General features: G+C 46.3%; 2 protein-coding genes across 2 annotated transcripts in view; one reads left to right on the top strand and one right to left on the bottom strand.

Moving 5' to 3' along the window:
- LOC144270805 (uncharacterized) overlaps nucleotides 1-22,123 on the top strand; it is a 36,200-nt gene extending 14,077 nt beyond the window's left edge. The window contains exon 3 of the mRNA XM_077827587.1: nucleotides 18,470-22,123. Coding sequence (XP_077683713.1) covers nucleotides 18,470-19,555 — 1,086 coding nt within the window. The 3' untranslated portion in view covers nucleotides 19,556-22,123. The remainder of the gene's footprint in view (nucleotides 1-18,469) is intronic.
- ACRBP (acrosin binding protein) lies at nucleotides 8,621-23,814 on the bottom strand. Its single transcript, XM_077827603.1, has 4 exons — nucleotides 23,025-23,814; nucleotides 12,654-12,869; nucleotides 9,892-9,986; nucleotides 8,621-9,468 (listed from the first exon to the last, which is right to left on the bottom strand). The coding sequence occupies exons 2-4, from the start codon at nucleotides 12,814-12,816 to the stop codon at nucleotides 8,878-8,880; spliced, it is 849 nt and encodes a 282-aa protein (XP_077683729.1). The 5' UTR covers nucleotides 12,817-12,869; nucleotides 23,025-23,814; the 3' UTR covers nucleotides 8,621-8,877.
- Between the last annotated feature and the right edge of the window lie 938 nt (nucleotides 23,815-24,752).

Below are 24,752 nucleotides of genomic sequence, written 5' to 3'. Positions count from 1 at the left end.
CTCTCCCTCCTCCCAGCTTTTGAAAGTATCTTGTCTCCTCATTGGTCATTTTGGTCAGGTGCCAGCGAAGTTACCTTTAGCTTCTTAACCCTTTACAGGTGAGAGGAGCTTTCCCCTGGCCAGGAGGGATTTCAAAGGGGTTTACCCTTCCCTTTATATTTATGACAGGAAGTTACGGGACTTGGTTCATGGTAGCATTAAGGGTCACAATAGGATTGAGGGGTAAAGTGGGTGAGGAAAAGGCACTTTTTGTTATCTGATACATTCAGTCTTTCCTGGCCACAGGTGGGTGGTAATGCAAAGGGGAAAATTAATGAAGGTAAGAGACACATAAGCCTCTGCAGAAACTGAACATTTGACACCTATCAGGAATGGTGTAGTAATTATGTAGTCCTGCCTTGAGTGCGGGGGACAGAGCTAGATGACCTCTCAAGGTCCCTTCTTTCTACACTTCTATGATTCTCTGATCTAGGAGATGGTGTCAAAAGGAAGAAGCAGAAGGGTTTTCTGTACCCATGTTGGATCCCCAATGGAAAAGATCCTTGATTGTCATGACCAGCTGTAACTGCTGCAAACAGTGGGAGTGGAGATCTTTCCTAGAGACATCACAAAGCAGACTAATTAAACTATTCTAAGAGGGGTTGTGGATGTTTGGTCCCACTAAGGACTTGGTTGCTAGGAACCTTGGATTGCCCCTTGCCAGCTGGACAGTGGAATCATTACTAGGTGTAAGCAGGGGAATAGTCCTGCTATTGTGGGGAACTTTCCTGGCTTCTGCACTACCCCGGTGAAGTGGGCTAGCAAAAGGATCTGAGTCCTCACTCCCACTTCCTTTACCCAGTGGCCTCCCTGCCCTTGAGGACTCCCCTTCCACTCTCCTGTCTGGCAGAGTCCTCGTAACCCCAACAAGGCTGGGCCCACCTAGAACAGGGGCTAGGGTGTCCCCACTCTGGGGTACTCTCTCTGCACTGGGCACTTCTCTGACCCACTGACCATTACGTACAAGTTAAAGCAAATGCAAGTTATTTAATCAACAATTAATTTTAAAAAGAATAAGGAAGAATGGGAAAGGTTAAAGGAAACACATCAACCCGCTCTGTGGCGGGGAACATCACAAACAGTGTCTCTGGAATGTCAGGGCAGTTCACAGTCTGTTCCTTGTAAGTCCCAGGCCTCCTTCTCAGGCCCTGGCTGTGCTGCAGGGATGCTGTGGGTTGGACACTCGCTCTGGTGGTGGCCACACGCTCTCAGTGGGAGGACCCTTCTTCCCAGTGTCGCCCCCGCCCTGTCGGGGTTACGATCCAAGCCTGGCCTGCAGAGCCTCCTGGCAGAGGCGTCTCCCTGTGCTGGGCCTGCTGCCCAGGGTCCCCCTCGCTCTCCCCAGCTGCTCACCGCACCCAGCTCCGGACTGCTCCAGCCCCAGCTCCACCACTCTTGTCTCAGCACTGCTGCTGCTGCTCTGCCTCCAGCTCCCGGGGCTCCTTCTTTGGCCCCTCTGGCTCTGGTTGCTGCAGCTCTGCTCCCAGGACGGGTCTGCTCTGCAGGCTGCTTCTGTCACTCTGCTCCCAGCACTGACCTGCTTCCTGGGCTGCTTTTCTGGCCCCTCTGACTCTGGTTGCTGCAGCTCTCCTCCCAGGTCAAGTCTGCTTTCTCTGGGCTGCTTTTCTGGTCCCTCTGGATCTGGTACAGCTCTGCTCCCAGCTTAGCTCGGCCCCACTCTGTCCGACCCAGGCAATTCCAGCTCACACGGAGGACAGGACCTCCCTGGCCTCCTGACGCCCTGATTAGCCTGGTTGCCCTGTCATTCAGGCTGACCTGGAGCATAAGCCTCTCCCCATTGTTCCTGGGGTTTGTCAGTCTCAGGGTCCTGATTCCCCATCAACCCTTCCCCCTTTTTAGTACTGGGAGCTAGCAACTAAAACACCCCCACTAAATGTTAGTAAGGGGGCAACAGTCCCCTTACGTCGGCAATAGGGTTAGCAGGTCTTAGCTTTTATTTTTATAGAGTGGTGAAATGATGTAGAGCTTGAGGGTAAGGAAAGGGACAGTTTTTGTTGCACTTCTCTTATTTCTGTCTTCTCTTAAGCTTGTCTCTTTATCACACTAAGAATACACATGAAAGAGACATGCTGCACTGGGTTTCTAATGCTGCAACCGCCAATAAAATGGCATGATCGAAAACTTAAGTCGCTTTTCTGTTTTAAGACCACAGCCTGCAAGAAACCCATTAGATTTCTTCTTGGGTGGGGAAACAGAGCAACACAGAGAGAAGAAAGGTGGAATGGCAGCTGGAGGAGCTGGAAGATTGCAGGCGTAGAGAGGCCATTTCAGTGGGTTTATGGGACAGCTTGGTAAATAGATAAATTATATGGCAACTTGCAACCCTCAGCCACTACAGAAATGAACACTGGCTCCATAGTATCCTTCCTGCAGCCTTGGGGACACTTCCCACTCTGCCCTGACTTAGCTTTGCCCCTTTTCTAGTCACTTTGTGCCTGAGCACTGGGTTTATCACCAAAGCAGCAGAGACTGATTGGGGAACAGCTGTTTCATGTGTGCCGGTGACATTTGATGAGGTAGCTGCATATCCCACAAAGCAAAGTGGCTTCCTTTTCAGATGAAAGGCAGAGGGAGTTCTAGATGAGCAGCATACATGAGCTTATGCTCTATCTGTGCAAAATCCCTCCATAAGAAGGGGGTGTATGCTAGGGTTAGCGGGTGTGTGTGCCTGAAGCAACTGGATCGGTTCACGTTTCCACCCGGTCAATCTGATTTCCTTGGTGTCAGCAGCAATGTTGCCTCCAACCCAGTACTTTCTAGACTAGAAAGTTTTGCCAGCCACACTTATGCCCGTGTACAGCTGCCTGCCGCCATCGCCATTTTGCTAAGAAAGAAAGGAATCCTTTTCAGTGGTGGGGGTGACCGGGGAGGGGAGCGGGTTAGAGGAGAACAAGTGACCTAGTTACACTTGCTCAGTGCCCCTGAGTCACCAAGTTCCCTCTTCCTGAATCACCAGAGGGCGCATGTCACAGCGATTCACTCGTCATGTGACCGCGGTCTTGCAATTTCCTGCGGGCCGTTTTCCTGCAATAGCCCGGGCAGCAAGTGGGCTCTGTCGCGGGCTCTTGGGAGCGTCCACGGGCGGCCGAGGACAAGCCCGCCCAGGGCGGCGGGTACGTATGCACAGAGCGAGCGGGAAGCCGTCCTGCAGCCTCGGCCTCACGAGCCTTGGCCATAGAACGCCTCGTCACGCGCCTTGGCGGGAGGCTTGGGGGCTGTGTAACTTTCCCGCTCTCCTTACAGGAGGCACTTGCGTTTGTTGCGCCCGCGCCTACGCCAACTGGACGTGTGGCTGCTGGGGCGAAGCGAATCGCGGTGTGCGTTAATCCCCCTGATCGCTGGTTTCATAGAGAGCAATCGCTGCTGCGGTTTCTCCAGGCGAAAAACAAAAACGTTTCAAACCCAATTAGTCAGCGGGGAGGCCTGATTATTGCCTTGGGGGAGGGGAGGAGAAGGGAATCCTGTTGGGGAATGGGAAACTGCCCCATCCCAGCTGCGTGCTGCCACAGCACGGCGAACCCCCAACAGAGGAGATGCCGGGACCATTGTGAGCTCAGAAAACCTTAGGCCCAGGAGGAGAGTGGAACCTCACACCAGTGGCTCTCACCCATTCCCCGCTACTGTAGCCTCTTCGGGAGTCTGATTGGTCTTGCCTGCCCCCAAGTTTCACCTCACCTAAAAACTACTTGCTTATAAAATCAGACATAAAAATACCAAAGTGTCACAGCTCGCTGTTACCATAAAATAAACCAATTGGAATGTAAATCTTATACTTCCATTTCAGTGTATATAGAGCAGTATAAGCAAATCATTGTGTGAAATTTTAGTTTGTACTGACCTTGATAGTTCTTTTTATGTAGCCTGTTGTAAAACTAGGCAAATACCTAGATGGGTCGATGTACCCCCTGGAAGATCTCTGCATACCCCCAGGGGTATGGGTATCCCTGGTTGAGAACCACTGCTCTAGGCAGCCCCTTGACAAGGTTTGCCTAAAGGGAAGATACCACCCTAGCTGAGACTTTGTGGTAACACCTATTTTAGGGGCCTAGTGATCAGATCTGCACCTCTCTGCTTGTCAAAGCCCCTACGTGGGACACGATGTGTGACCCATATTGAGAGACGGGCAAAATATTTGTGGGATTTCTCCTTTATGGTACTGTACCTCTACTGCACTGGAGAGTTGGGTTTGTAACATGGGCACCCTAACGAGAGTCAGTTTGCCAAAAACAGTAGTGAAGCCCAGATAACATAGCTAGAGACATAGTGTAAATAGGTATTTCTGTAGCCTCAGTTGAATTAGTCTTTATGGGGGATGTACACAATCCTCTGCAATAAGAATGAGGGGGGCACTAGGGTTGTGTGGGGCAGAGAGCGCTTTGGCACTAGGGAGCGAGAGGAGCCGTTCCCTGTAGTCTCCAGGAAGTCATTGCTCCTGCTCAGCACCAGGGTCGCGGAGATCTTGTTGCAGTTTCTGGGGCTCCTGTGGGGGTGTACAGGAGACACCGACGATGGCTTGGTGGGGGGACTTTGTCGTTAAAGTTTGAGGGAGGGTACGTGCTGCAGAAGATCCCCTGGCAAGTCTGTTGCATTCTCCCGGAGTTCGCGGCTGGTTCTCCAGCCCGGCCGCTGTCTCCTGGATGCAACGCTCGCTCCATGCAGGCGGCGGGGGGAGGAATTCAGCCAGGAGCCATGGGTGGGGTTTGCGCCGAGAGGGCCAGGGAGAGATTAGCCCGGAGGGAAGACAAAGAAACTAGTTCGGCTCTGGTGTGGGCAGTGAAGGATTAAAACCATAGAGCCTCCCGCTGGTAGAGAGGGCTGCAAAGTCCTGCGCAGGGGGAGGGGAGTTGAATAGTGAGCCGCTTCCTCTTCCCTTCCCGCTGTCGGTGCGCGCGGAACCCCCGGGGAGGGACGAGTCCGGGCCTGCGGGCAGAGCCCCAGCAGACAGGGGGCGAGGCCAACAAATCGGTGCCTCTGGGAGTTGCAGGCAACAACGGGGGAAGTGAAACAGGAGCAACGTCTCGGAAAGAAAGGAGAAAAGTCGGGCAGCGTCCCCCCCAGCCAGCTCTGCTCCGGGGAAGAGTGGAAGGAAGTTTGGGGGCGATTTGGGGGAGGCAGCCGCAGGGGTGTTAGCAAGTGGGTTATAGCAGAAAGGAGGAAGTGGGTGTAGAGGGAGGCGGTTTAAAGGATAGTACAGGTTCAGGGTGGTGGTGGAAGAGAGCTGTGGTTAGGGGAGACTGGCCTCGGGGAAGTATAGTACATTGGGATGGTATGGAGGTTTGTTTATTAAAAGCAAACAAATACAGCAGCAGAAAAGGTGAAATTAACCAGCAGCAAGCAGCTCAGCGTGACCAGGGATGGGTTATAAATGCTTTAAAATAACAAGTTAGGATGCGGAAATGTAAAGAAACAACTATACTTTTTGAAGGTAAAAAAGCATGTTAGATGGCAGAGACCGTGGTGAAACTTACAATGCACCAACCGGGACCATTCATCTTGTTTGTTATGCTGGATCCTTATCCCCATGGTCCGCCTGTATGTTTGCCGGCCTAGATTTTTGGCTTTTTGGTCCAGTGTGCACAAAGGAAGCTTTCCCCCCAGACTGTAAGCAGTCTTAAAATTGTAACTGTCTGGAGCTATAGTGCAGATCAGACCTACAGGCAGCTTGAGCCATTACTTCGGAACTGGCTAAAAGTGGTTCGGGCCATCTGAAGGCCTGCGGTGGAATCCTGCCCGTTTTAAGTCAATGGAAGACTTGCTGTTAATCTCAATTCTGTGGCTTTTGAGGAAGTGGTGGGAGGGAGGGGGGCATAATTGGGGGGCATCTGTGGGGAGGCACAAAGAGGCTTCCTGAGAACACCTCACTGCTAATCAGCTGTGCCCTCGTCCTAGCCCCTCCATGTTCCCCTGAGCTGGATTGATCTCGAGGAGGGAAGGTGATAACCCATGGGCCAAGAGGAAGGCATGATTTACTGGTTGGAGGCAGCAAGGTGGAGTGGAGGGGAGTCCTGGACTTCATACTCCACTTCAGGGACTAGTGGTGGGGAGGGAGAGGGCTCTGCATAGCTCTTTTCAGCATCACAGGATTGCAGTGGTGTGAAGTAGTTTATTCATTTCAATGAGAGGTTCCCAGATGAATCAGAAGGCCCCTCCCCCCCCAGGGATGAATGCCATGATAGTTCTGAGAGATGTGAGCTGACCCATTTCTCTAAGTGGATGTTCTCCTTCCTTCTTTCCCAAAGTCTTCTTCCCTAGCTTCTGCTGTGGAATACCAGTGATCAAGATGATCTCACTATGCAGGTGGGTTTTAGAGCAATTTGAATATTCAAGTTCACTTCTTATTTGTGGGGGAGAGGTTGTATCTGGGGAAGCCCTAGATCACATTACTCCAAATTTGCACCAATAAGAGTACCCCATACTCCAGTTGTAGCATACCAGTATTTGAGGTAATCTCACTATGCATGTAGATTTTTAGAGTGTTTTAAAAATGAAAAGAAGGTTCAATCATATGGACTAAAAATATCTCAGGTCACATGTTCAAAAACGCTCAGCACCCAACAGCTCCCACTTTTGGTAACAAAATGAAGTGAATTTTCCAAAGAACAGTGGGATTTTTGCTGAAAAGTGGCATCAAAACACTTCAAATTTTGGCAGTTACTGAGTCGTGCTCACACTTCATCTTTGCACGTGTAATCTGTATTGCCAGCCCCAAATACTTAAAAATTATGAGATTGGCTTAAAAATCATGAGAATTTCAAAAATAACTTTGGAATCTTTTTGTTTGCCCTCTGATTTTGAATCTTTAGGAGTCACATTTTCAAGCATTTCTCCACAACCACCAAGGCTAGAATTTTTTTTTTTTTTTTTTTTAAATGAAGGCTCTGAGATCAGGTTGGATGATTTAAACCACCAAGTGGAGAACTGCAATTTTAAATAATTGATTTTAATCAACTTTACCATTTGTATTTCAGTTATTTTTCCAAAGAAAGGTGCATTCTCATTGGTAGATATAACCATTAAACCAAGTTGATTTACAATTAAATAGAACCTTTACACTAGATTTGATGCATTTTTTTGCTACCTACCTAGTTCTTTTGCTACTTCAAACCTCCATACCACCCCAATGTACTATACTTCCCCTAGGCCAGATTTATTTAAGCAATTATATAGTTTAATATTTTCAGATTCTTATCAATTGTACATTTTAGTATGTTAGAAAATGGTGAATAATCTTGCTTATTTACTGGATGGTTAACTTTTTGCTAATGATTTATGTCAAGCTGCATTAGGATGGAATTTAATTGAAGATACAAAATAGCATATTTATTTGTATTAAACAAAACAAGCCCTTAATACGTGACCTATTGTGCCATGTTTATAAAGTTTAACCTCAAAAGTTAGATTTCTCTCCCCCTTCCCCCATTCTTTATTTACATAGAAAAGCATCCTTTAACTTAAAGTTTTTAATAGGGGCTCATGGATTCAGCATACTTACTTTTTATTTAATTGTTTTTAAGAGATTGCAATAAGCTTGGGCCTTTACATATTTTGTATTAAATTCAGATTTCATTTTAAACATTTTTAAAAAGAAAAACTTTCTATAATCTGATTTAAAAATTCAGAAAAATAATGATTTTTATCCACCCTATCTGAGATTCTCATGTAACTGCTTGGCTGGCAGGGCTGGTTTCTACACTTCCTTCCCATTGCTCTCAGTACAAAGGGGCAAGGGAGGTGGGCAGGGTAATTGGCCAGCATATGTGCTTTGGCTCTCCTCAGCAAGCATGTGGTCCCTTGGAAAACATAATGAGCTGGTTCAGTTTAGAGCAGCCTCCAGAGTACACTCGGCACCAGTTCAGAGCAGAATCAGGAAGCCGTAACGGGCTCCCTGGCAGCTTTGTCTCTGTCACTTGCAAATGCTTTTGTATAATTATCTTTACAGATCTGTCCTCTATTTATAAAAATAACAGAGCACCATTTCCAGCCACTACAGCAAAAGATCCTCTGAGGTGGATTCAGAGATCTAGCTCCCATCTGGGACAGGTGAGATCACTTATTGAAATCAATATCAGTCCTTTGTTTTTTTTACACCTTCTATTCCAGGAGTAGATCACAAGATACGGACACCATGCTTGTAGGAGAGGAAATGTCCTGAACCAGAAATTACCCTGGAGGGCAAGACCTTCCTGATTGTAGACTATCCATTGTGGTGTTCAACTGGAACGTCTCATTTTTTGAGAAGAAAATGTGTGTTTGGCTCTGAATGGAAACACCTACGTTTGCGGATGAAGGGCCTGACTTCCTCCTAACGTATGTACTGAATCACACACAAATCCCCTCTCATCTGTGCAGAACAGTATGCATTTTTGGGGCAGGATACAAACCTGAACAGACAAGTATGAGTCACTTTCTCCATCCCTGCCCCCCTCCCCCTTTTTCTAGGAATGGAGACCTCCCATCTTAAAGAATGACACAATAGAAAAATTATTCATATGAAAGAGGGAAACCTTCACTTAGAACAATTGTTTCCAAAGGGAAGCTTTCTTCCTGTTCAGTCCTTGGTCATTCCATTTCAGCTGATGGGATCCACCTTCCTTCAAACCCAAAACAGCCAGGCATTCCCTCTTCATTGCCACACCTTGGCTATGGGAAATGCAGGAAACCTTAAAGGGACTTCACATATTTAGTATCCCGAGCTCCTCCCCTTACCCTGATGGTTTCAGGGAAGTCCCATCTGTAAGATGCTTTCCTTTCAAAGGTCAGCTTATACTGAAGCTTGCACATCAGACTCTTCTTTTATATAAACCAGCCAGGGTGGCTTCATAGCTGCTCCTTCCCTACTGTCTGTTTTTCTCTCTCCTGAACTGTTTCTGTGGCTGTTGGCTTAGCCTCCTGCTGCATGTTTGCATGGTTCAGTGCCATCAGCAGCTTCAGGGAAGTAGCCTGTAACTCTTGTTCTTCTGCTGTCTTCAGCTTGGCCAGTAGCACCTGCATTGCCTGCATCCAGTGCTGCACGTTGGGGTCCTTTAGCCGCAGGAAGAGGTCTTCCAGGTCGCTGGTGGGTAGATGGGACTCCTGGGGGCTGGACAGCTCTCCTTGCTGCTGGCCACTTTCAGCCTCCTCTCTGATCTGGTTGACAGGGGAGTTTCCTGGTATGCTCTGAGGTTTAGGTGGGCTCTGAGAGAAGATTAAGAGTATTCTCGTGTGGGAGTTGGATTGGGGTGAAGTTGATAGGAGGATATCCTTGACAGCAGCTGCTCCTGTACCAGAAGGAGGTAGGGGTCCTGCGGTGGTGGAAGACTGGGTAGAGGTCTTTTTTGGGGGCAAAAGTGTATCACTGGCAGTGACATCTTGGTTGAAGGTTCGTGTCCTACCAGTCTTGCTTTGGATCTCCTCTGGGCATATAACCCTCTGTGGAAGAGCAGAGGTACGTCAGAGGAAGGCAGAAAAGCACAGGGACCCTGCACCCGTTCTTTTCTTAGGTGTGTGGGGTCAGCACTTGCTACACAATTACACATTTCCCATTCCTATCATCCAAAGTTTTCTCATAGGCATCAGGACAGGCAAAAAAAAATCTCTCCCTGACTCCTTTCTTGCCCACCATATTTCTCTGTACAACTGTCTTCCTATTCTCCTCTCCTTCCTTCTTTTACATGCTCCCTCTCTTAGTTTTCTCATGTTCTGTTCTTCCCACAATTCTTTATCATCCTTCTCCCTTCATCCGTCCCGCCCCCCATTCTCCACTCTCTTTGAGTGCTACCAGCCGTTTCCTGTGTCTGCGCACCCCAGTGCATTCCTCAGTACCAGATTCATCTGGAAACAGTTCAGACTCACCTTAACAAAATACTTTTTCATAGTACAGCGATAAAAGGTAAATGTACAAAAGTCTGCGAAGAAGGGAATTTCTGGCAGGTCTGAGCATACAGGCCCTAGAGAGAGGTAAATAATAATTAAATTTATTGAAAAACTCCAGTGTTGGACAGTCACTTCTCCTAACCCTCAGTTATAAATCCCAAGACTGGGTGGTCCGCATCTGCCAATAATAAAACTCAGTGCCATCCAGTAACCTCCCAAAGTTTGAGTGGTTAAAAACCCAGCACTGGCTGGTCATCTTCATGACCCACGGTGATTTTAAAAAAAACAATACAGGATTGTAAGAACATAAGAATGGCTATACTGGGTCAGACCAATTGTCCAGGTAATCCAGTATCCTGTCTTCCAACAATGGCCAGTTGCTGCAAAGGGAATGAACAGACCAGGGTAATTATCGAGTGATCCATAACCTGTCATGCAGTCCGAGTGTCTGGCACTCAGAAGTTTAACAACACCCAGAGCATGGGGTTGTGTCCCTGACCATCTTGGCTAATAGTCATTGATGGACCTATCCGCCATGAACTTATCGAATTATTTTTTGAACTCCATTTTACTTTTGGTCTTCACAACATCCCATGGCAATGAGTTCCACAGGTTCTGGTGTACTTAAAAAATTTCCTGTTTAGTTTTTTTGTCTTTTGCTAGTTGCTCTTCAAGTTCTTTTTTGTAGAGCCCTGTGTGGATACAAAACTTATGTATGCAGATATCTGTGGACTTGCAGGGCTTTACCGAGAACCACAGCAGTGAAAGCAGCAGGATGTCGGGCCACTGCTTGCAGGAGCCAGCACCTTCCATTAACTGCTCCTCCGGTGTGGCTGTACCACCCTCAGCCCCACCCATTGGGGCGGGCACCAGGCTCACCCGCAGCTGTCTCTGGTCGTGCTAGTGTGTGCAAGTGGCTCACATGCTCCCAGACAGGAGTCTCTTCCATGCAGAGCTGTGCATCTCCTGTCCAGGAGCATGTTACTGTTCAGCAATATCAGTTTGATCATATTACCAAGTGCTACTTTAAAAAGTGATTTAAAATGTGTGACTTTTACCCTGTATTGTGTATCTGCAGGATATGTTGTTTAAATTGCAGGATTTTTTCTGTAAAATCAGTTTTTTCTCATTGCAATCCAATTTTGAACATTTTTATGCATTTATAGTAAGGCTACTTAATTGTTAATGTATCAGACAATTATGATTTAAAAACATAAAGATGGAATTAATTTTTTTTAAAATGGAAAAAATCAGAAAATAATAAATCCAAAAATCCACAATAATAAAACGGATCGTAGGGCCCTATGTTGGCCCTTTTACTGTTTGTGATTTGGCGTATGCATTTAGTTTGATCCTCTATGGTGTTTTTTAATAGTTTCCATGCAGCTTGCAGGCGTTTCACTCTTGTGACTGTTCCTTTTAATTACCGTTTAACTAACTCCTCATTTTTGTGTAGTCCCCCCCGCTTTTTGAAGTTAAATGCTACTTCTGGTGGGTTTCTTTGGAATGTTTTCCTCCTGCACGGATGTTAATTTAGTACATTATGGTCGCTCTGACTTAGTGGCTTGGCTATATTGACCTCTTGGACCAAATCCTGTGCTCCATTTGGGGCTAAATCAAGAATTGCCTCTCCCCTTGTGGGTTCCAAGACTAGCTGCTCCAAGAAGCAGTCATTTGGTGTGTAGAAATTTTATCTTTGCATCCTGTCCTCAGGTGACGTGTACTCAGCCAATGTGGGGATAGTTGAGAGCTCCTATTATTATTGAGTTTTCTGGTTTTAGTAACCTCTCTAATCTCCGTGAGCATTTTGCAATCGCTGTCACCATCCTGGTCAGGTAATATATTCCTGCTGCTATACTCTTCTTATTCAAACATAGAATCTCTATGGATAAAAATTCCATGTACTATTTGATTTATTGAATATTTTTACTATATTTGACTCTGTGCTTGCTTTCCTATATAGTGTCGCTCTCCCACCAGCATGATCTACTCTTTCCACTTTTTCCACATCCTTTAGTTGTGTCCCTTCATGTGATGTAATTAAATGGGACTATTTCTCTTCAGTTCCTATCTCATAGACTTTAAGGTCAAATGGAACCATCATGATCATCTAGTCTGATCTCCTGCATATTGCAGGCCACTGAACCTCACCTCACCCCCTCCTGTAATAGAGCCATAACCTCTGGTTGAATTACTGAGATCCTCAAAACATGACTTCACGTTACAGAGAACCCACCATTTACATTAGTATAAACCTGCAATCATGCTGCAGAGGAAGGTGAAAAACCGTCAGGCTCTCTGCCAATCTGACATGGGGGAAAATTCCTTCCCAACCCCAAATATGGTGGTCAGTTAGACCCTGAGCATGTGGGCAAGACCTGTCAGGCAGATACCTGGGAAATAATTCTCTGTAGTAATGTAGAGTAACTATATTCTAGTTATATTAGAGAAGGCAAGACACATTCTTCAAACTTGCCTTCTCTAATATAAATACATAGTAACATGTAGATAATAACCCTCAAAACCTCTACCAAAACAAAACCCTCCACTGCATATACATATCCCCCTGGGAAGAGAAGGAAAGAGAATGAATAAACCCCATCAGCAGATGGCTTCCTCCGCATCCCTGTTATAAACCCAAGCACCTAAGGACTCCTTCCCATCTGTCATTTGATCATTCCTAGTGCCAGATGGTCTGAGACCCCAGTCCTTCTGCTTTTGGATGCTGTGGTCAGCCTTACCTTGAGGGATGAGTCCATGGTTTTCGTATTGGTCCAATCTCTGGATCAAAGAATTCTGGCAGCCATACAAGGCACGAATGAGGCAGATGGCGCTGGTTCGGTAAGGGGCACGAAGAGGTTTGAAGAACTGATCATACTCCTGCTCTGAGAGTGGTGTTCCCATTAGCAATGAGCCCTCATCCTGAAGGTGGGCAGCAGAACACCAGCTTGAGAGTACTGCAAAAGAGGAGCAGGAAGGAAGTGAAATGCTGCAGATGACAGACATTGGGGAAAGAATTGCAGGGATGTAGATGTGGGTATAACCTTTCTCTTGGGTATGCGGTCCAGAATTGTGGAAGTGACAATTTCTTGAAAACATGGTGCAGAACTGTAGGATGACCTGACCCTTTGGGAGGAAACCCACCTCCTGGGGATTGGGTCCATAGCTGTGCGAGTGACCCCTTCTCTTGTGAAGGGGGTCCTGAATTATGGGGGAGACCTCTTCTCACCTTTCCTGGGAATGATGGCCAGAATGATGGTTGTGACTCCCTGTTCTGGGACTGGGGCCTTGAATTGTGCTGTTAACTCTCTCCTTCACCTCCCCCTCTTTTTTCCCTGGGAAGGGAATTGTGGGATATTGTTTGCTTTCAAGAATTTGTTCTATAAATCCCCATTCTTGGCAAATGGATCCAGAATCTTCTAGAAAGCAGTGGCGGATGGATTTGTGTGCATGCTCTCTCGGGGATTCATACATTCAATGAACCTGTATATAACACTAAAAAACTTGGAGATATGCACACACACAGACTGCTTTTAAAGAACATTATTAAGGTTTTCCTAGTCTCCTCATCTGGGCTCACTGTCGAATCCCGGTCTCCCCAGCTAGTATCTCCTACGCCTCTCCCATGCCCTGCACCTAGTCCCAGGCAGTCCAATCTACCCCTCTCCGTGGTTCTTCTGAACTCTGTGTTCCCCATCTCCTCCGAGCCAACTAGCTCCTGGTCCTCCCCTTGTTTCCCTGTACTGCTTCCAGTCCCTGTCTCCTTGCCCCATTAGTCCCAGCCTCCTCCCAGTCCTGGTCTCTTTGCTCGAGCAATCCCATTTATCTTCTTGCTGCCTCCAGACTGTCTCACTAGACTCTTTGTCCCAGACTACTCCTTTCCCTTTCCTGTGGTCTGACCTTTGTCCACTCGGCATTCTAATCAGACGACTTCATCTTCTGCACGGCCTGGACACCAGCAGGCGTGTGTCATTGACAACACAGGAGAGACAGGCTCCTTACACTCAGTTCCAGTGCTCCGCCTCACCCTAGCCTGCACCATAGCTGGGAGCAGCCATTCCAAGGAACATTTGGCTTTACCCTTGTTGACCTGGGCTGGAGGGAGCATATTCAGTCCCCCTGTGGTGATGGCACATGTGCAGCCAGCTCATGCGTAGGAGCTGGGAGGGGATGACGCGTGCTCAGTGGGGATAGTGCGTATGGCATGTGGTTAGCACTAAGAGCTGTGAGAGGCTTGAGCGTGTTCTGTGAAGACACAATCTTTGGAGATTTTAGTTGCTGAAATCCAGGAAGTCTCTGCCAAGCCTGTGTGAACAGATTTTTTCAGGGGTTTTTAACTTGGCCATATTTGAGTGGGTTATCACACAGTAGCGCTGGAACATTTTTAGTAGTGGGGGTGCTGAAAGCCAGCCCCCTTGCCCCGTCCACTGGACCCCCAAGCTGAGGTCGTCAGCCAGGACCCCAGGGGTGCTGCAGCACCCCCAGTTCCCGTGCCTATGTTTTCACAGGGATGGCAAAGGTACATCCCTGACACAAAGGTTAGCACCCTGCCAATTTCAAGACTGCGCTCCAAAGCACAGGAGCACTAGAGCTTTCCAAGGAAAAGGTTACCAGAACATGTGTTGTTCCCTTACGTCTGTTCTCAGAAATGGCTGAACCACTTTGGCGGAAATAAATAAATAAATAAGTTCAGGCTGAGGCAGGCACCCAGTATGGAACATTTCGGCTGAAACCATTAAAGTCTGGCAAAGTTATAAGTAACTGGAAGCAGGGTCTTGTAATGGGAAGCGTCAGGCCCTGCCTGTAATCTGTAGTTCAGCCACCTGCAGTTCTTTTTCTTCTGTTGTAGGATACTGTTCTGACTGATTGCTGTGGCTAAATCTTTTCAACTCTCTGGTCTGCTTCCAGGCTACTGCGTAGAGTTCAATTCTTTTATATATGTTTTTCTGTCTGACCCTGGTCCTTTCAGTGTTGGTTAATGTGGCAGACTGGGGAAAAAAAGCCAGGTGTCGGGTGTTTCTCTAGTTTTGGCTATAAGGCAGGGATCTCAAACTCAAATCACCACAAGGGCCATATGAGGACTAGTACATTGGCCTGAGGACTGCATCACTGACACCCTTCCCCCCGCTGCCCCCGGCCCCGCCCCCACCCCTTCCATAAGGCCCCACGCCTTCTCTGCCCCCATTCCAACCCCTTCCCCAAATCCCCACCTCTTCTCCGCCTTCTCCCCTGAGCGTGCGGGTCCCTGCTCCTCCCCCTTCCCTCCTGGAAAGCACTAAGCGCCACTGGCCGCAGGAAGCACCTGGAGGTAGGCAGAGGATCAGGGACACGGCGTGCTGCGGGGGAGGGGAGCTTGGTGGCTGCAGGAAATAACTCCGGGGGGGTGCGGGGAGCTTGGCGGGCTGCAGCAAATAACTCCGTGGGCCGCGTGTTTGAGACCCCTGCTGTAAGGTGTGTGTTCAAAGTCAACAAATTGGCAGGTTAAAGCATTTGGAAGAAAAGGACTCCAGGAGGCAATGCTCTGTGCAGCCAAGATTTAGATATGGATAATTACAGTCACTGATATGTAAACGCGGCCCCTCCTTCCTAGTTCTGAGGTGCTGAGGCTCCTGATTTGCAATGAGCGAGGCTGGGGAACAGGGGACTCTCCTGTCCCCTATCACAAGTCAGTGTCAGGGATGATGATAAGTTTCCCTACTCACCAGAAACAATCAGGAAGGCCCATGCTGCTATCTGACACCTCATCTTTCTTGGATTGTATGTGGGTGGGGATGGGAGGAAGTTTGAAGGTTGAACTATGGGAGGTGTTAAAGACCATGGAGGGAGTTCTGGGTTCCTTGCCTATCCCTCACTTTGTTCCTTTTCCTGTTGCTGCTTTTACCTGAGGTGGGTCAGGAGGAGAAGGTGGGGAACTTTCTGAGCAGGGTTATTGCTGCAGACCAGTTCCCAATAGCAACTTGATGACATCACAAACTCGGTGACATCACAAACTCTGTCTCCTCTCCCTTTTGCCAATGCACCATTTTACCTTTTCTCTCCTTTATTTCCTCCCTCTCTACATCTCTTTATCTTTCTTTTATGACTGCTGGGGCTATATTATTGTAGAGCCTTCCATGAATCCAGGGGCTGTGCACTGGCTTGTTTGGCTTAAGGAGTGCTGAGTTGCCCATACTGGCTTGTTGTTGTGCGATTTATTATAAGCACCTGCATGCACTATTTAGTTATTGTACTTTCACTAATCTTTTTCTGGCCAAATTCATATTTAATTATTCAGTTATTTAATTAAAGTGGAAAAACTTCAGTAGAAGAGATTGAAAGAGACACACATTAGACTATCCTGAAACGGTGGTTAGGGCGCTCATCTGACAGACACCTGTTCAAATCCCTTCTCATCAGGCAGAGGGAGGACTTGAACTGATGGTTTCCCACATCCTGGGTGAGTGCGCTGATCACTGGGCTAAAGGTTATAATGCGGGAGGTGTGTGCAGATGATTTGTGTGATGTTAGGCAACCTGAGCATGCTTACTGGATCAGGCTTCCACAGATGACTTAGGCAGATGAATGCTTATTTTCCCTGGATAATGGATCATTCTGGGACTCAGGTGGAAGATGGGCATCCGGATGCCTAGTGTAGGGCAGCAGTGCAGGTGCTCTCCTACTTGCCTATCAAGTGCAACTGAAGTGCCGAGCAAGTTTAGGTGCCTATAGGGTTGGACAGCAGCCAAGTGGGAGTTTTGCAGATCACAGTGGCATCTGAAAATGGGACTTAAGTACCTTTGTGGATCCCATCCCAATGCACAATTTTGGGATTCGTCCACCCATTCAGAAAGAATCAGTCTAGAAAATTAAATTACATTCCATGCATTTTTGTAATGTTAATACTCCAGAATGTTGGAAAGAGGAAATAACCAAATTGTGTGGTGTTTTTCACTCCACCAGTGTTTTCTTTTTCTTATGTCTTTCTTATGCAGCCTTGGGATCCATTCCTTGCTTCAGAACTGTGCACCAGAATCTCAACTTTCATTTTAAATGTTCCTATCCCTGGTGGTCATAAAGAAAACCTTGAAAATTAATATAGTCAATTCAGCATTGTCTTCCTAAGTCTGCAGACAGCATGAAACAATAGCTGAGGGGTTTGAACTGCCTCACTCATCTCAAATTGTTAACACTGACAATTTGAATGACAAATTAAATGTGAAAAATGTTAACTACTCCATTGCTACTTGTTTAAGCAGAAACAACCAGTTAATGCATTTGTTCCACATTCCAAAGTTTCTTCCCAGGTGAGGAACATTAAATCAATGTAAATGATAAAGGGGCTATTGTACTAATTGTATTATACATTTTCATAATTAATTCATAAAATAACTGGTGGCTTTTTACATGAAGCTGCTACAGAATTTCCAATCTGCTGTGCCAGTGTTGCAGGCAAAATTTAGGTCCAGCTTGTTACAGAATGCATGGGGCTTGGATTATTTTAATTTGGAAAGAAGGTCTAGCCCCTGAAGTGAGGGAACAGGGATGGTCTACACAGAGGAAAAAAGCCCATTAGAACCCTTTGGTTCTCTACCAGATAAGCAGAAGAGGACTGAAAGAGGAGGAACACTTGATGACTTACAGGGAATGAAGCTAGTGGGGAGAGGAGTGGTTACAGTGGGAATTTCTGAAGGGGGAACCAAGGTTACCACGTTCCTCCCCTGCCCCCTTGCAAAATCTGTCAAGAGCAGGATTTTCTGAGGAAAGGCAAGTGATAGACGTACTCAAGGGGTCAAAGTCCATACTGTAGGCTAGGGACATGTGATCCATGTCATTGCCCAGAGCCACACACAAACCCTTAAACATGGCCTCATGAGTGTGTTGAACCTGTGCTCAGCTTGGGGTATGGAGTAAAACAACATACGTTGTGCTCTGGGCTGTGCTCCTACCTGCCCATTTTGTAGTGTGGAGGAACCTAAAGCATGTGTTGCTGAGCAAGTGTTTCAATAGAATACCCTTCAAAAATACACTGCACACCCATTCTCTTGCCAGTTTCACCTCACTCCCTTTGTGTTTCTCATTCCACTTCCTGCACATGTACTGGGGGACTTGGGCTTTGGGATTAAAATGTTAGGAAGTGTGGTTTATTTGTGGGAAATACTTGTGGTGTGTGGGGGTTTTCTTTTTCTTTTTGTTTTTTTTAGGCTTCCTCTCTCTCACAAGCACAGGGAATTATTCATGTCTCATTTCTCTTTCTATTCCAGCAAGTGCCAGAGTCGTGAGTAAACTTAAGAAGGGCATTCGTCTTCAGGAAGGTCCTGGGAAAATGAAAACACGTAGCGCATTGTCAAGAAGATTTAGAGGGAATATTTCCCAGACTACTGACCAAACAGAAGCTTGTGAGAGTCCGGAGGAGTCAGAAAATGAAATCAGAAAATCTCCTGGGAAGAGACAGAGAAAATCCCCTTCCCAAGAAGTAAGTGTCAGGCAACCTGAAGATGATGATCACACTGAAGATAAACCAAACACATCCGACCGTGAGAATGACTCTGTTTTGAGCCCAGGCCTTGCTGAGCAAGAGACAGTGCACGTGGAAGAGAAACCCTATCAGTGTTCTGAATGTGGGAAAAGCTTCAGTCGAAACTCCTATCTTACTCAGCATCAGAGAATCCATGTGGCAGAGAAACCCTTTGGTTGTGGTGAATGTTTGAAAAGCTTCATTCGGAATTCAGACCTGGTTAAACACCAGCGAATCCACACAGGAGAGAAGCCTTATCAATGCAATGAGTGTGAGAAAACCTTCAGTCAGCGGTCAAATGTTATCAGACACCAGAGAACCCACACGGGTGAAAAACACTATAAATGTAAAGAATGCGGGAAGAGCTTCAGTCAGAATTCGCACCTCATTGTACACCAAAGAAGCCACAAGGGCGAGAAGCCCTACCGTTGTACTAGATGTGAGAAAAGCTTCAGTGATTGCTCATCGCTTATTATACACAGAAGAATCCACACGGGGGAGAAACCCCGTCAATGTAAAGAATGTGGGAAAAGGTTCCGTGACAGCTCCGCCATCATCCGACACCAGCGAATCCACACGGGAGAGAAACCATACAAATGTGGTGATTGTGGAAAGAGCTTCCGACAGAGCTCATCGCTTATTACCCACAGAAGAACGCACACAGGAGAAAAGCCCTACAAATGCTCAGTGTGTGATAAAAGCTTCAGTCAGAGCTCGGCACGTGCGACTCATCACCGAATCCATACAGGAGAAAATCTCTATCGATGTTCTGAATGTGGGAAAACCCGGAGTGATCGTGCCGCACTTATTTCACATCGGAGTGTCCACACACAAGGAAAACCTTACAAGTGTGCTGAATGTGGAGAAAGCTTTAGACGGAGCTCCGCACTTAATGTGCATCTGAGAATCCACAGAGGAGAGAGACCATATACATGTGATGAATGTGGGAGAACCTTCAGACAAAGCTCAGCCCTTGATGCGCATTCGCGAATCCACACAGGAGCAAAACCCTATAAATGTAGTGAATGTGGAAAAAACTTCAGACAGAGCTCAGCACTTAAAGTGCATTTGAGAGTCCACACAGGAAAGAAACCCTATAAATGTATTGCGTGTAGGAAAAGTCTCAGTTTGCGTTCACATCTAGTATAGCAGGGGTGTCCAAACCATGGCTCGTGAACTGCATGCGGCTCTTTTACAATTAAATTGCAGCTCGCAGATCCCCCTCCCCGCATTCTCTATCGACCAGACTGGGGGGGAGCTTGATACCTCTGCCTTTCAGCGGGATGGTGGGGTAGGGCCTTCTGCCCAGAGGGGAGGGGGTCTCAGGGCTTCAGCCCTGTGGGGCATGCCTGCTGGGCTTAGGGCTTTAGCAGAAGTGGGGTTGAAGCCCCAAGACCCTGTAAGGTGCCTCCCATGGGGCTGAAGCCCAGAGCCCCAGCAGCTCTCAAACTTCTGAAGATTGTCAAATGTGGCTCAGAGGGTCAAAGTAAGTTTGGCCACCCCTGTAGTATAGGATTAGAGTGGCAATATGGAACAGAAAGCAGTAGCAGACATTGGTTATTTGGGGTATATAAAAAGGAGTGAGGCCCAGATTCAGAAAGGAGTCTAAGTTTCAGTTTTCGGCACTGCTGCAAACCACGCACGCCGCCGCCGCCGCCCCCCCCAGTAAGCTGCTGCTTAACTCTACAGGCACCTAAATTTTCACTGTAACCATCTCCTAGTCACATAAGTGTCGGCCTCTGGGCATGCACCCTGCCACCTCACTGGAAGCATTTGGACACCTAAACACCAGCGTGATGCTCGGAGCAGGGGAAGTTGGGTGATCCTCCTACCTTGCCTGCAGAGCCCATGCCAGTAGGCATATTCTGAGCAGACCTAGCAGATTCGGGCTACATTCAAAATCCTGATGGAGTAGGAGAAGCCTCCTCCCCTATAACTTTTAGCCTAGTGGTTAAAACACTTACCCAGGAACAAGTGGAACAGCTTCAACATGAGAGATTGAGGACACCCCACATCAGAGTTAAGGATGTAAAATATTAAACTGTTAACTGGTAAGCACTAGTCTTACCGGTTAACCCACCCTAACCGTTACCCCCAGCTGCAGCACCGGGCCAGCCAGAGAGGCCCCAGCCCGGTCGGAGTGGCCCCTCTCCCTATAATTGGTTAACCGATTAAATGATATTTCAATCATTTTAACGGTTAACTTTTTAAACAATATTTACATCCCTAATCAGAATATCCCATAGCCCAGTGGTTTGAGCCTTTTCCTCAGAGATAGGAGATCCCTGTTCAAATACCTTCTTCCCTTCAAGCAGAGGAGGGGAATTGAACTGGGCATGAGTGTGGAGAAACAAGAGTGGAAGAGAGCTGGCTGTTGGACTGATCATTCTGATATCAAAGAGAGGTGGTTGATGCTAGAAAATTGGGGTATTCTGGAATGAATGAGTGAATTGTGGGGAGCTGAGTGCTAGTGGAGTGGGTTGTTTTATAGATTGTGTGGAGGAGGTGTAATGTGGATGTGAGGGATGGGGTGTTGGGTGCTGGATAATTTGGGGATAGGGAGTGGGGATTTGTGGTAGAATAGAAAGGGAGATTTTTTTAGATTTTTATCTTATTTTATTTACATACAAGAAGGTTAAAATAATTTCCAGATTGGTTCTCAGTCACACCTTCAGTTTACTACAAATTGTAAGCAGTCCTGGGGATGTCATCTCTTCTTGAACTGTGGATGGCAAAGTAATCTGTTTTTGGTGACTCTCACTGAACATAAATCAGTAATGTCACCAGATTTTAGACACGGGATTTGGGTTATTCCCTTTCTTTGATCTTAAAGATGGGAGCTCTGTCTGTTTTTCTTCCTCTTTCCAAGAGATTTACGGTAGGACTTCAGAGTTCTGAACTGACCAGTCAACAACACATCTCATTTGGAACCAGAAGTACACAAATCAGGCAGCAGCGGGTGCGGGAAGCAAGTACTGTACTGTGTTAAACGTAAACTACTAAAAAAAGGGAAAGCAGCATTTTTCTTCTGCATAGTAAAGCTTCAAAGATGTATTAAGTCAATGTTCAGTTGTAAACTTTTGAAAGAACAACCATAATGTTTTGTTCAGAATTACAAACAAACTCCATTCCCAAGGTGTTCGTAACTGTGAGGTTCTACTGTATTCAGTTTAAAGGACTCTTACCTCCATAAGCAAAAATCAGGAGACACACTGAAATCAAAGTGAAGTGGCTGCTCTCAAAGAGGATGGATACATAAACACTTTCACAGTGAGCGCTATCCATCTTTTCCTCCCTGGCAGCATCTCTAGAATATGTCTCTTCTCATTGAAACACCTTTAGCATGTAGAGCGGGAGACTAACAAAACCTAGACAATAATGTAACCTTCTAATTTAAACAAAACAAAAGAAGCTTTTGGATGTCCTAGCTATACCCATTTCACATTTTGGGTTCCCATGGAAGCCAGAGACTGTTTCCAGTTTTCTAGTCCTTTTGGTAATGCAATACTTTTGTTCCTTCTTTAACTAGTTACTGCTAGTAAAATGCTTTTAACATATAAAGCACTACATAATTGCTCGCAATGATAATTACTTTTATTACTATGTTAATGTTTCCATATTACATAAAACCTCTCTCCATATTGTATATTACTATTATTGTTTCACTTGTTACTGTCAACAGTATTTCCATATTATATAAAACCTCTTTTCTCCCTATTGTCCCATCTTTTGTTCTTGAATGTATTTCAGGTGGGGCAAAGTTCACATTAACTTCAGAGGGCCAGGAATTCATCCCTGGAGTACTTCATAAAATATTATATAAAGAAGAGATACAATAGTCCTATATGAGGAGGTTTTATTTCTGTGGAATGGGAGATTCAGTTTTTTGGAGAGGTATAGGATGTGCTGAATTCTGCCTCATGTAATTTTATACATGAATGATATGTCACCATATCTGAACAAAGGCAACACAAACAGAAAATGTTTAAAGCAAGGCAATGAAGAATCAGAGGAGCTTTCCATATGAGAAGAGATTTAAAGGGCTAGGACTGTTAAATTTGAGAAGCGTGAGAGAGAATACAATAGAATTTCATAAAATGTGAAGGCTCCCATTTATTTGTCCCTTAATACAAGGACAAGGGAACATTCAGTGAAATTAAAAGGTAGCAAATATAAAATGGATACAAGTTTTTTTTTAAGGCAATGTATACTCTGTGGCATTCATGGCTAAAGAATAACCAAAGAATAATAACTAAAGAATAACTGTATGAAAGAGCTTAGTAAATGTAAAAAAAGGAGAGGATGGGGGTGAGGAAGATTTAGGCATTTGTGAATGAAAACAGCATCTGGGAGGATAAAAACCAGCTGGTGTAGGGAAAAAATCTTCCCCATGGTATGCTATTGCACAATTAGATGGATAGTATGTTTCAAACCTTCCTTTTGAGCATCTGGCATGAGCCACTGTTGTTACCTGTCAGCATAGTGTTCTTGGGGAACCAGGGCGCAGTATTTAGCCTGTCTGACTCACGAAAGACCTCCCCCCACAGCCTCTTCTTGAACCAAAGCCGATCAGAAGAAAGACTTACAAAAAACAATGAAAAGGCAGTGGGAGACAAACCTGAACTCCTGGAACAAGGATTAAGGAAACTCCCCTAGCCTTATTTGCATCAAAGATGGAACAGGGAGGCATCTCCATTAGCATACAGGATGGAGAACAGAGATTCCAAGGCAAGAACCACATGGAACTCTGGGATTACGGAAGCACTGCCTGATGGGGGATTTCTGCTCCAGACGTTAATGAACCCATGCCTGCACACACCCAACTCAGTGGTTATCAGACCAATTCTAGTAATAAATCCTTTCTTGGTATCCAAAATACTGAAGCCCCCTAATTTCATTGTGAGCTCCCTCCAAGGAATACGGCCCATAGCCAGGAATGACCAGTTCCTATTGTCTAGCCTGAACAAAACAACTTTGGTATACTTCCTTGAGCCATCAGTTTACCCATAAACAAATCTAGTGTTCTCCCTTAAACCATTGTTGTTTTCCTAACCCATGCTCAAGTAAGTGTTCTGATGCCTGGATCCAAAATTTGAATCTGTTCCATTGGGACTTCATCTTCTGCTGACTGATCATGCTGGGGGCTCTGCCTGTCTCCTGCACTCCAGACCCTCAGCTACCATTACCATCTGGGACCCCTAATCGATTCAAGTGTCAGGGAATGATGAGAACCCAGCTCTCTCTCTCTCTCTAGGTATAACCTTCTGACCATGACTTGTGTGATCAGTTATTTCTAAACCTGACTTTTATGATCAAATTTAAGTTATATTTAATACCATAATTGTTTTGCTTGTTTGGCTCCCCTGTGGTTATTACCTGGCAAAAAATAACTTTCATGGTTAAGCTGGTTGCTTCTCTCTCTCTTCCCTCCCTCCCCTCCCCTGGGTGTTTTTTGGCTTCCTCATTCACTCTGCAGCAACGCTCCTTGTATCTAACTAAAGGTCCCTGCAGCACCCAAAAATCCTGTAGGGTTTACTCAAGTGGGTTACTACCAGAACAACTGTAACGTGAAAGTGGGGATAGGGATGTGCTGAACCTGGTACATATGAGGGTGGCAGCTTGGAAGTGCTGCTCGACCCAGTCTGCTGAGTTCAGGGGCATATGAGGGTGCCAGATTGAAAGCGCTGCTCCCCCCAGCCTGCTCAGGCGCACTCTATTCCAGTACGGTGCCGTGGCATATGAGGGTGAGAGCTTGGAGATGCTGTTCGACCCCGCCTGCTGAATCCAAGGGCCTGTGAGGGTGACAGCTTGGAAATGCTGCTTGACCCCGCCTGCTGAGTCCAGGGACATAGCAGGGGTAGCTTGGGAGTGCTGATTAACCCAGTCCTCTCAGACACGCGCTATTAATGTGTGTGTGTTCATCTGATTCTGGGGCTGGAAGAACCCAGCCCTGGGGAACCTAGCTCCTGCAGGATAGCGCCATTGGGAGGGAACTTGCAGCAGGGAGAAATAGAGCTCTATGAGAACACAAGTAGTACATCGATAGAAGTACAGAACCCCATCCCAAGAATAACCCTAATAAATGAGCATACCCCAAAGTAACAGGCAAATCTGGTAACACTGTTGTAGCTGGGCAATCAGACTAAACTGATCCATTAGTCTGTTCTAGTGCTCCTTGCAACTGAGACAGAAATCTGTATACTTTATTAGGTATGTCTACTCAGACCAAGGAAGTGAGCCTCACAGCTTAAGTCAGGCTAACAGGGTTCACACTGGCACTCTAGAAATAGCTCTGTAAACAGCACTTTGAAATTACAGCTTGGTTTCTGAAGCACAGGAAGGGTGG

The sequence above is a fragment of the Eretmochelys imbricata genome, chromosome 1, assembly GCF_965152235.1.
Source record: "Eretmochelys imbricata isolate rEreImb1 chromosome 1, rEreImb1.hap1, whole genome shotgun sequence".
Taxonomy (NCBI): domain Eukaryota; kingdom Metazoa; phylum Chordata; order Testudines; family Cheloniidae; genus Eretmochelys; species Eretmochelys imbricata.
This window is presented reverse-complemented; position numbering and strand designations above follow the sequence as displayed.

Coding starts and splice junctions, on each gene's coding strand:
- ACRBP (XM_077827603.1), bottom strand. CDS start 12,816: ATGGGAACACCACTCTCAGAGCAGGAGTATGATCAGTTCTTCAAACCT. Junction 9,987..12,653: donor CCATGGACTCATCCCTCAAG/GTAAGGCTGACC, acceptor ACCTCTCTCTAG/GGCCTGTATGCTCAGACCTG. Junction 9,469..9,891: donor TGAAAAAGTATTTTGTTAAG/GTGAGTCTGAAC, acceptor GCTCTTCCACAG/AGGGTTATATGCCCAGAGGA.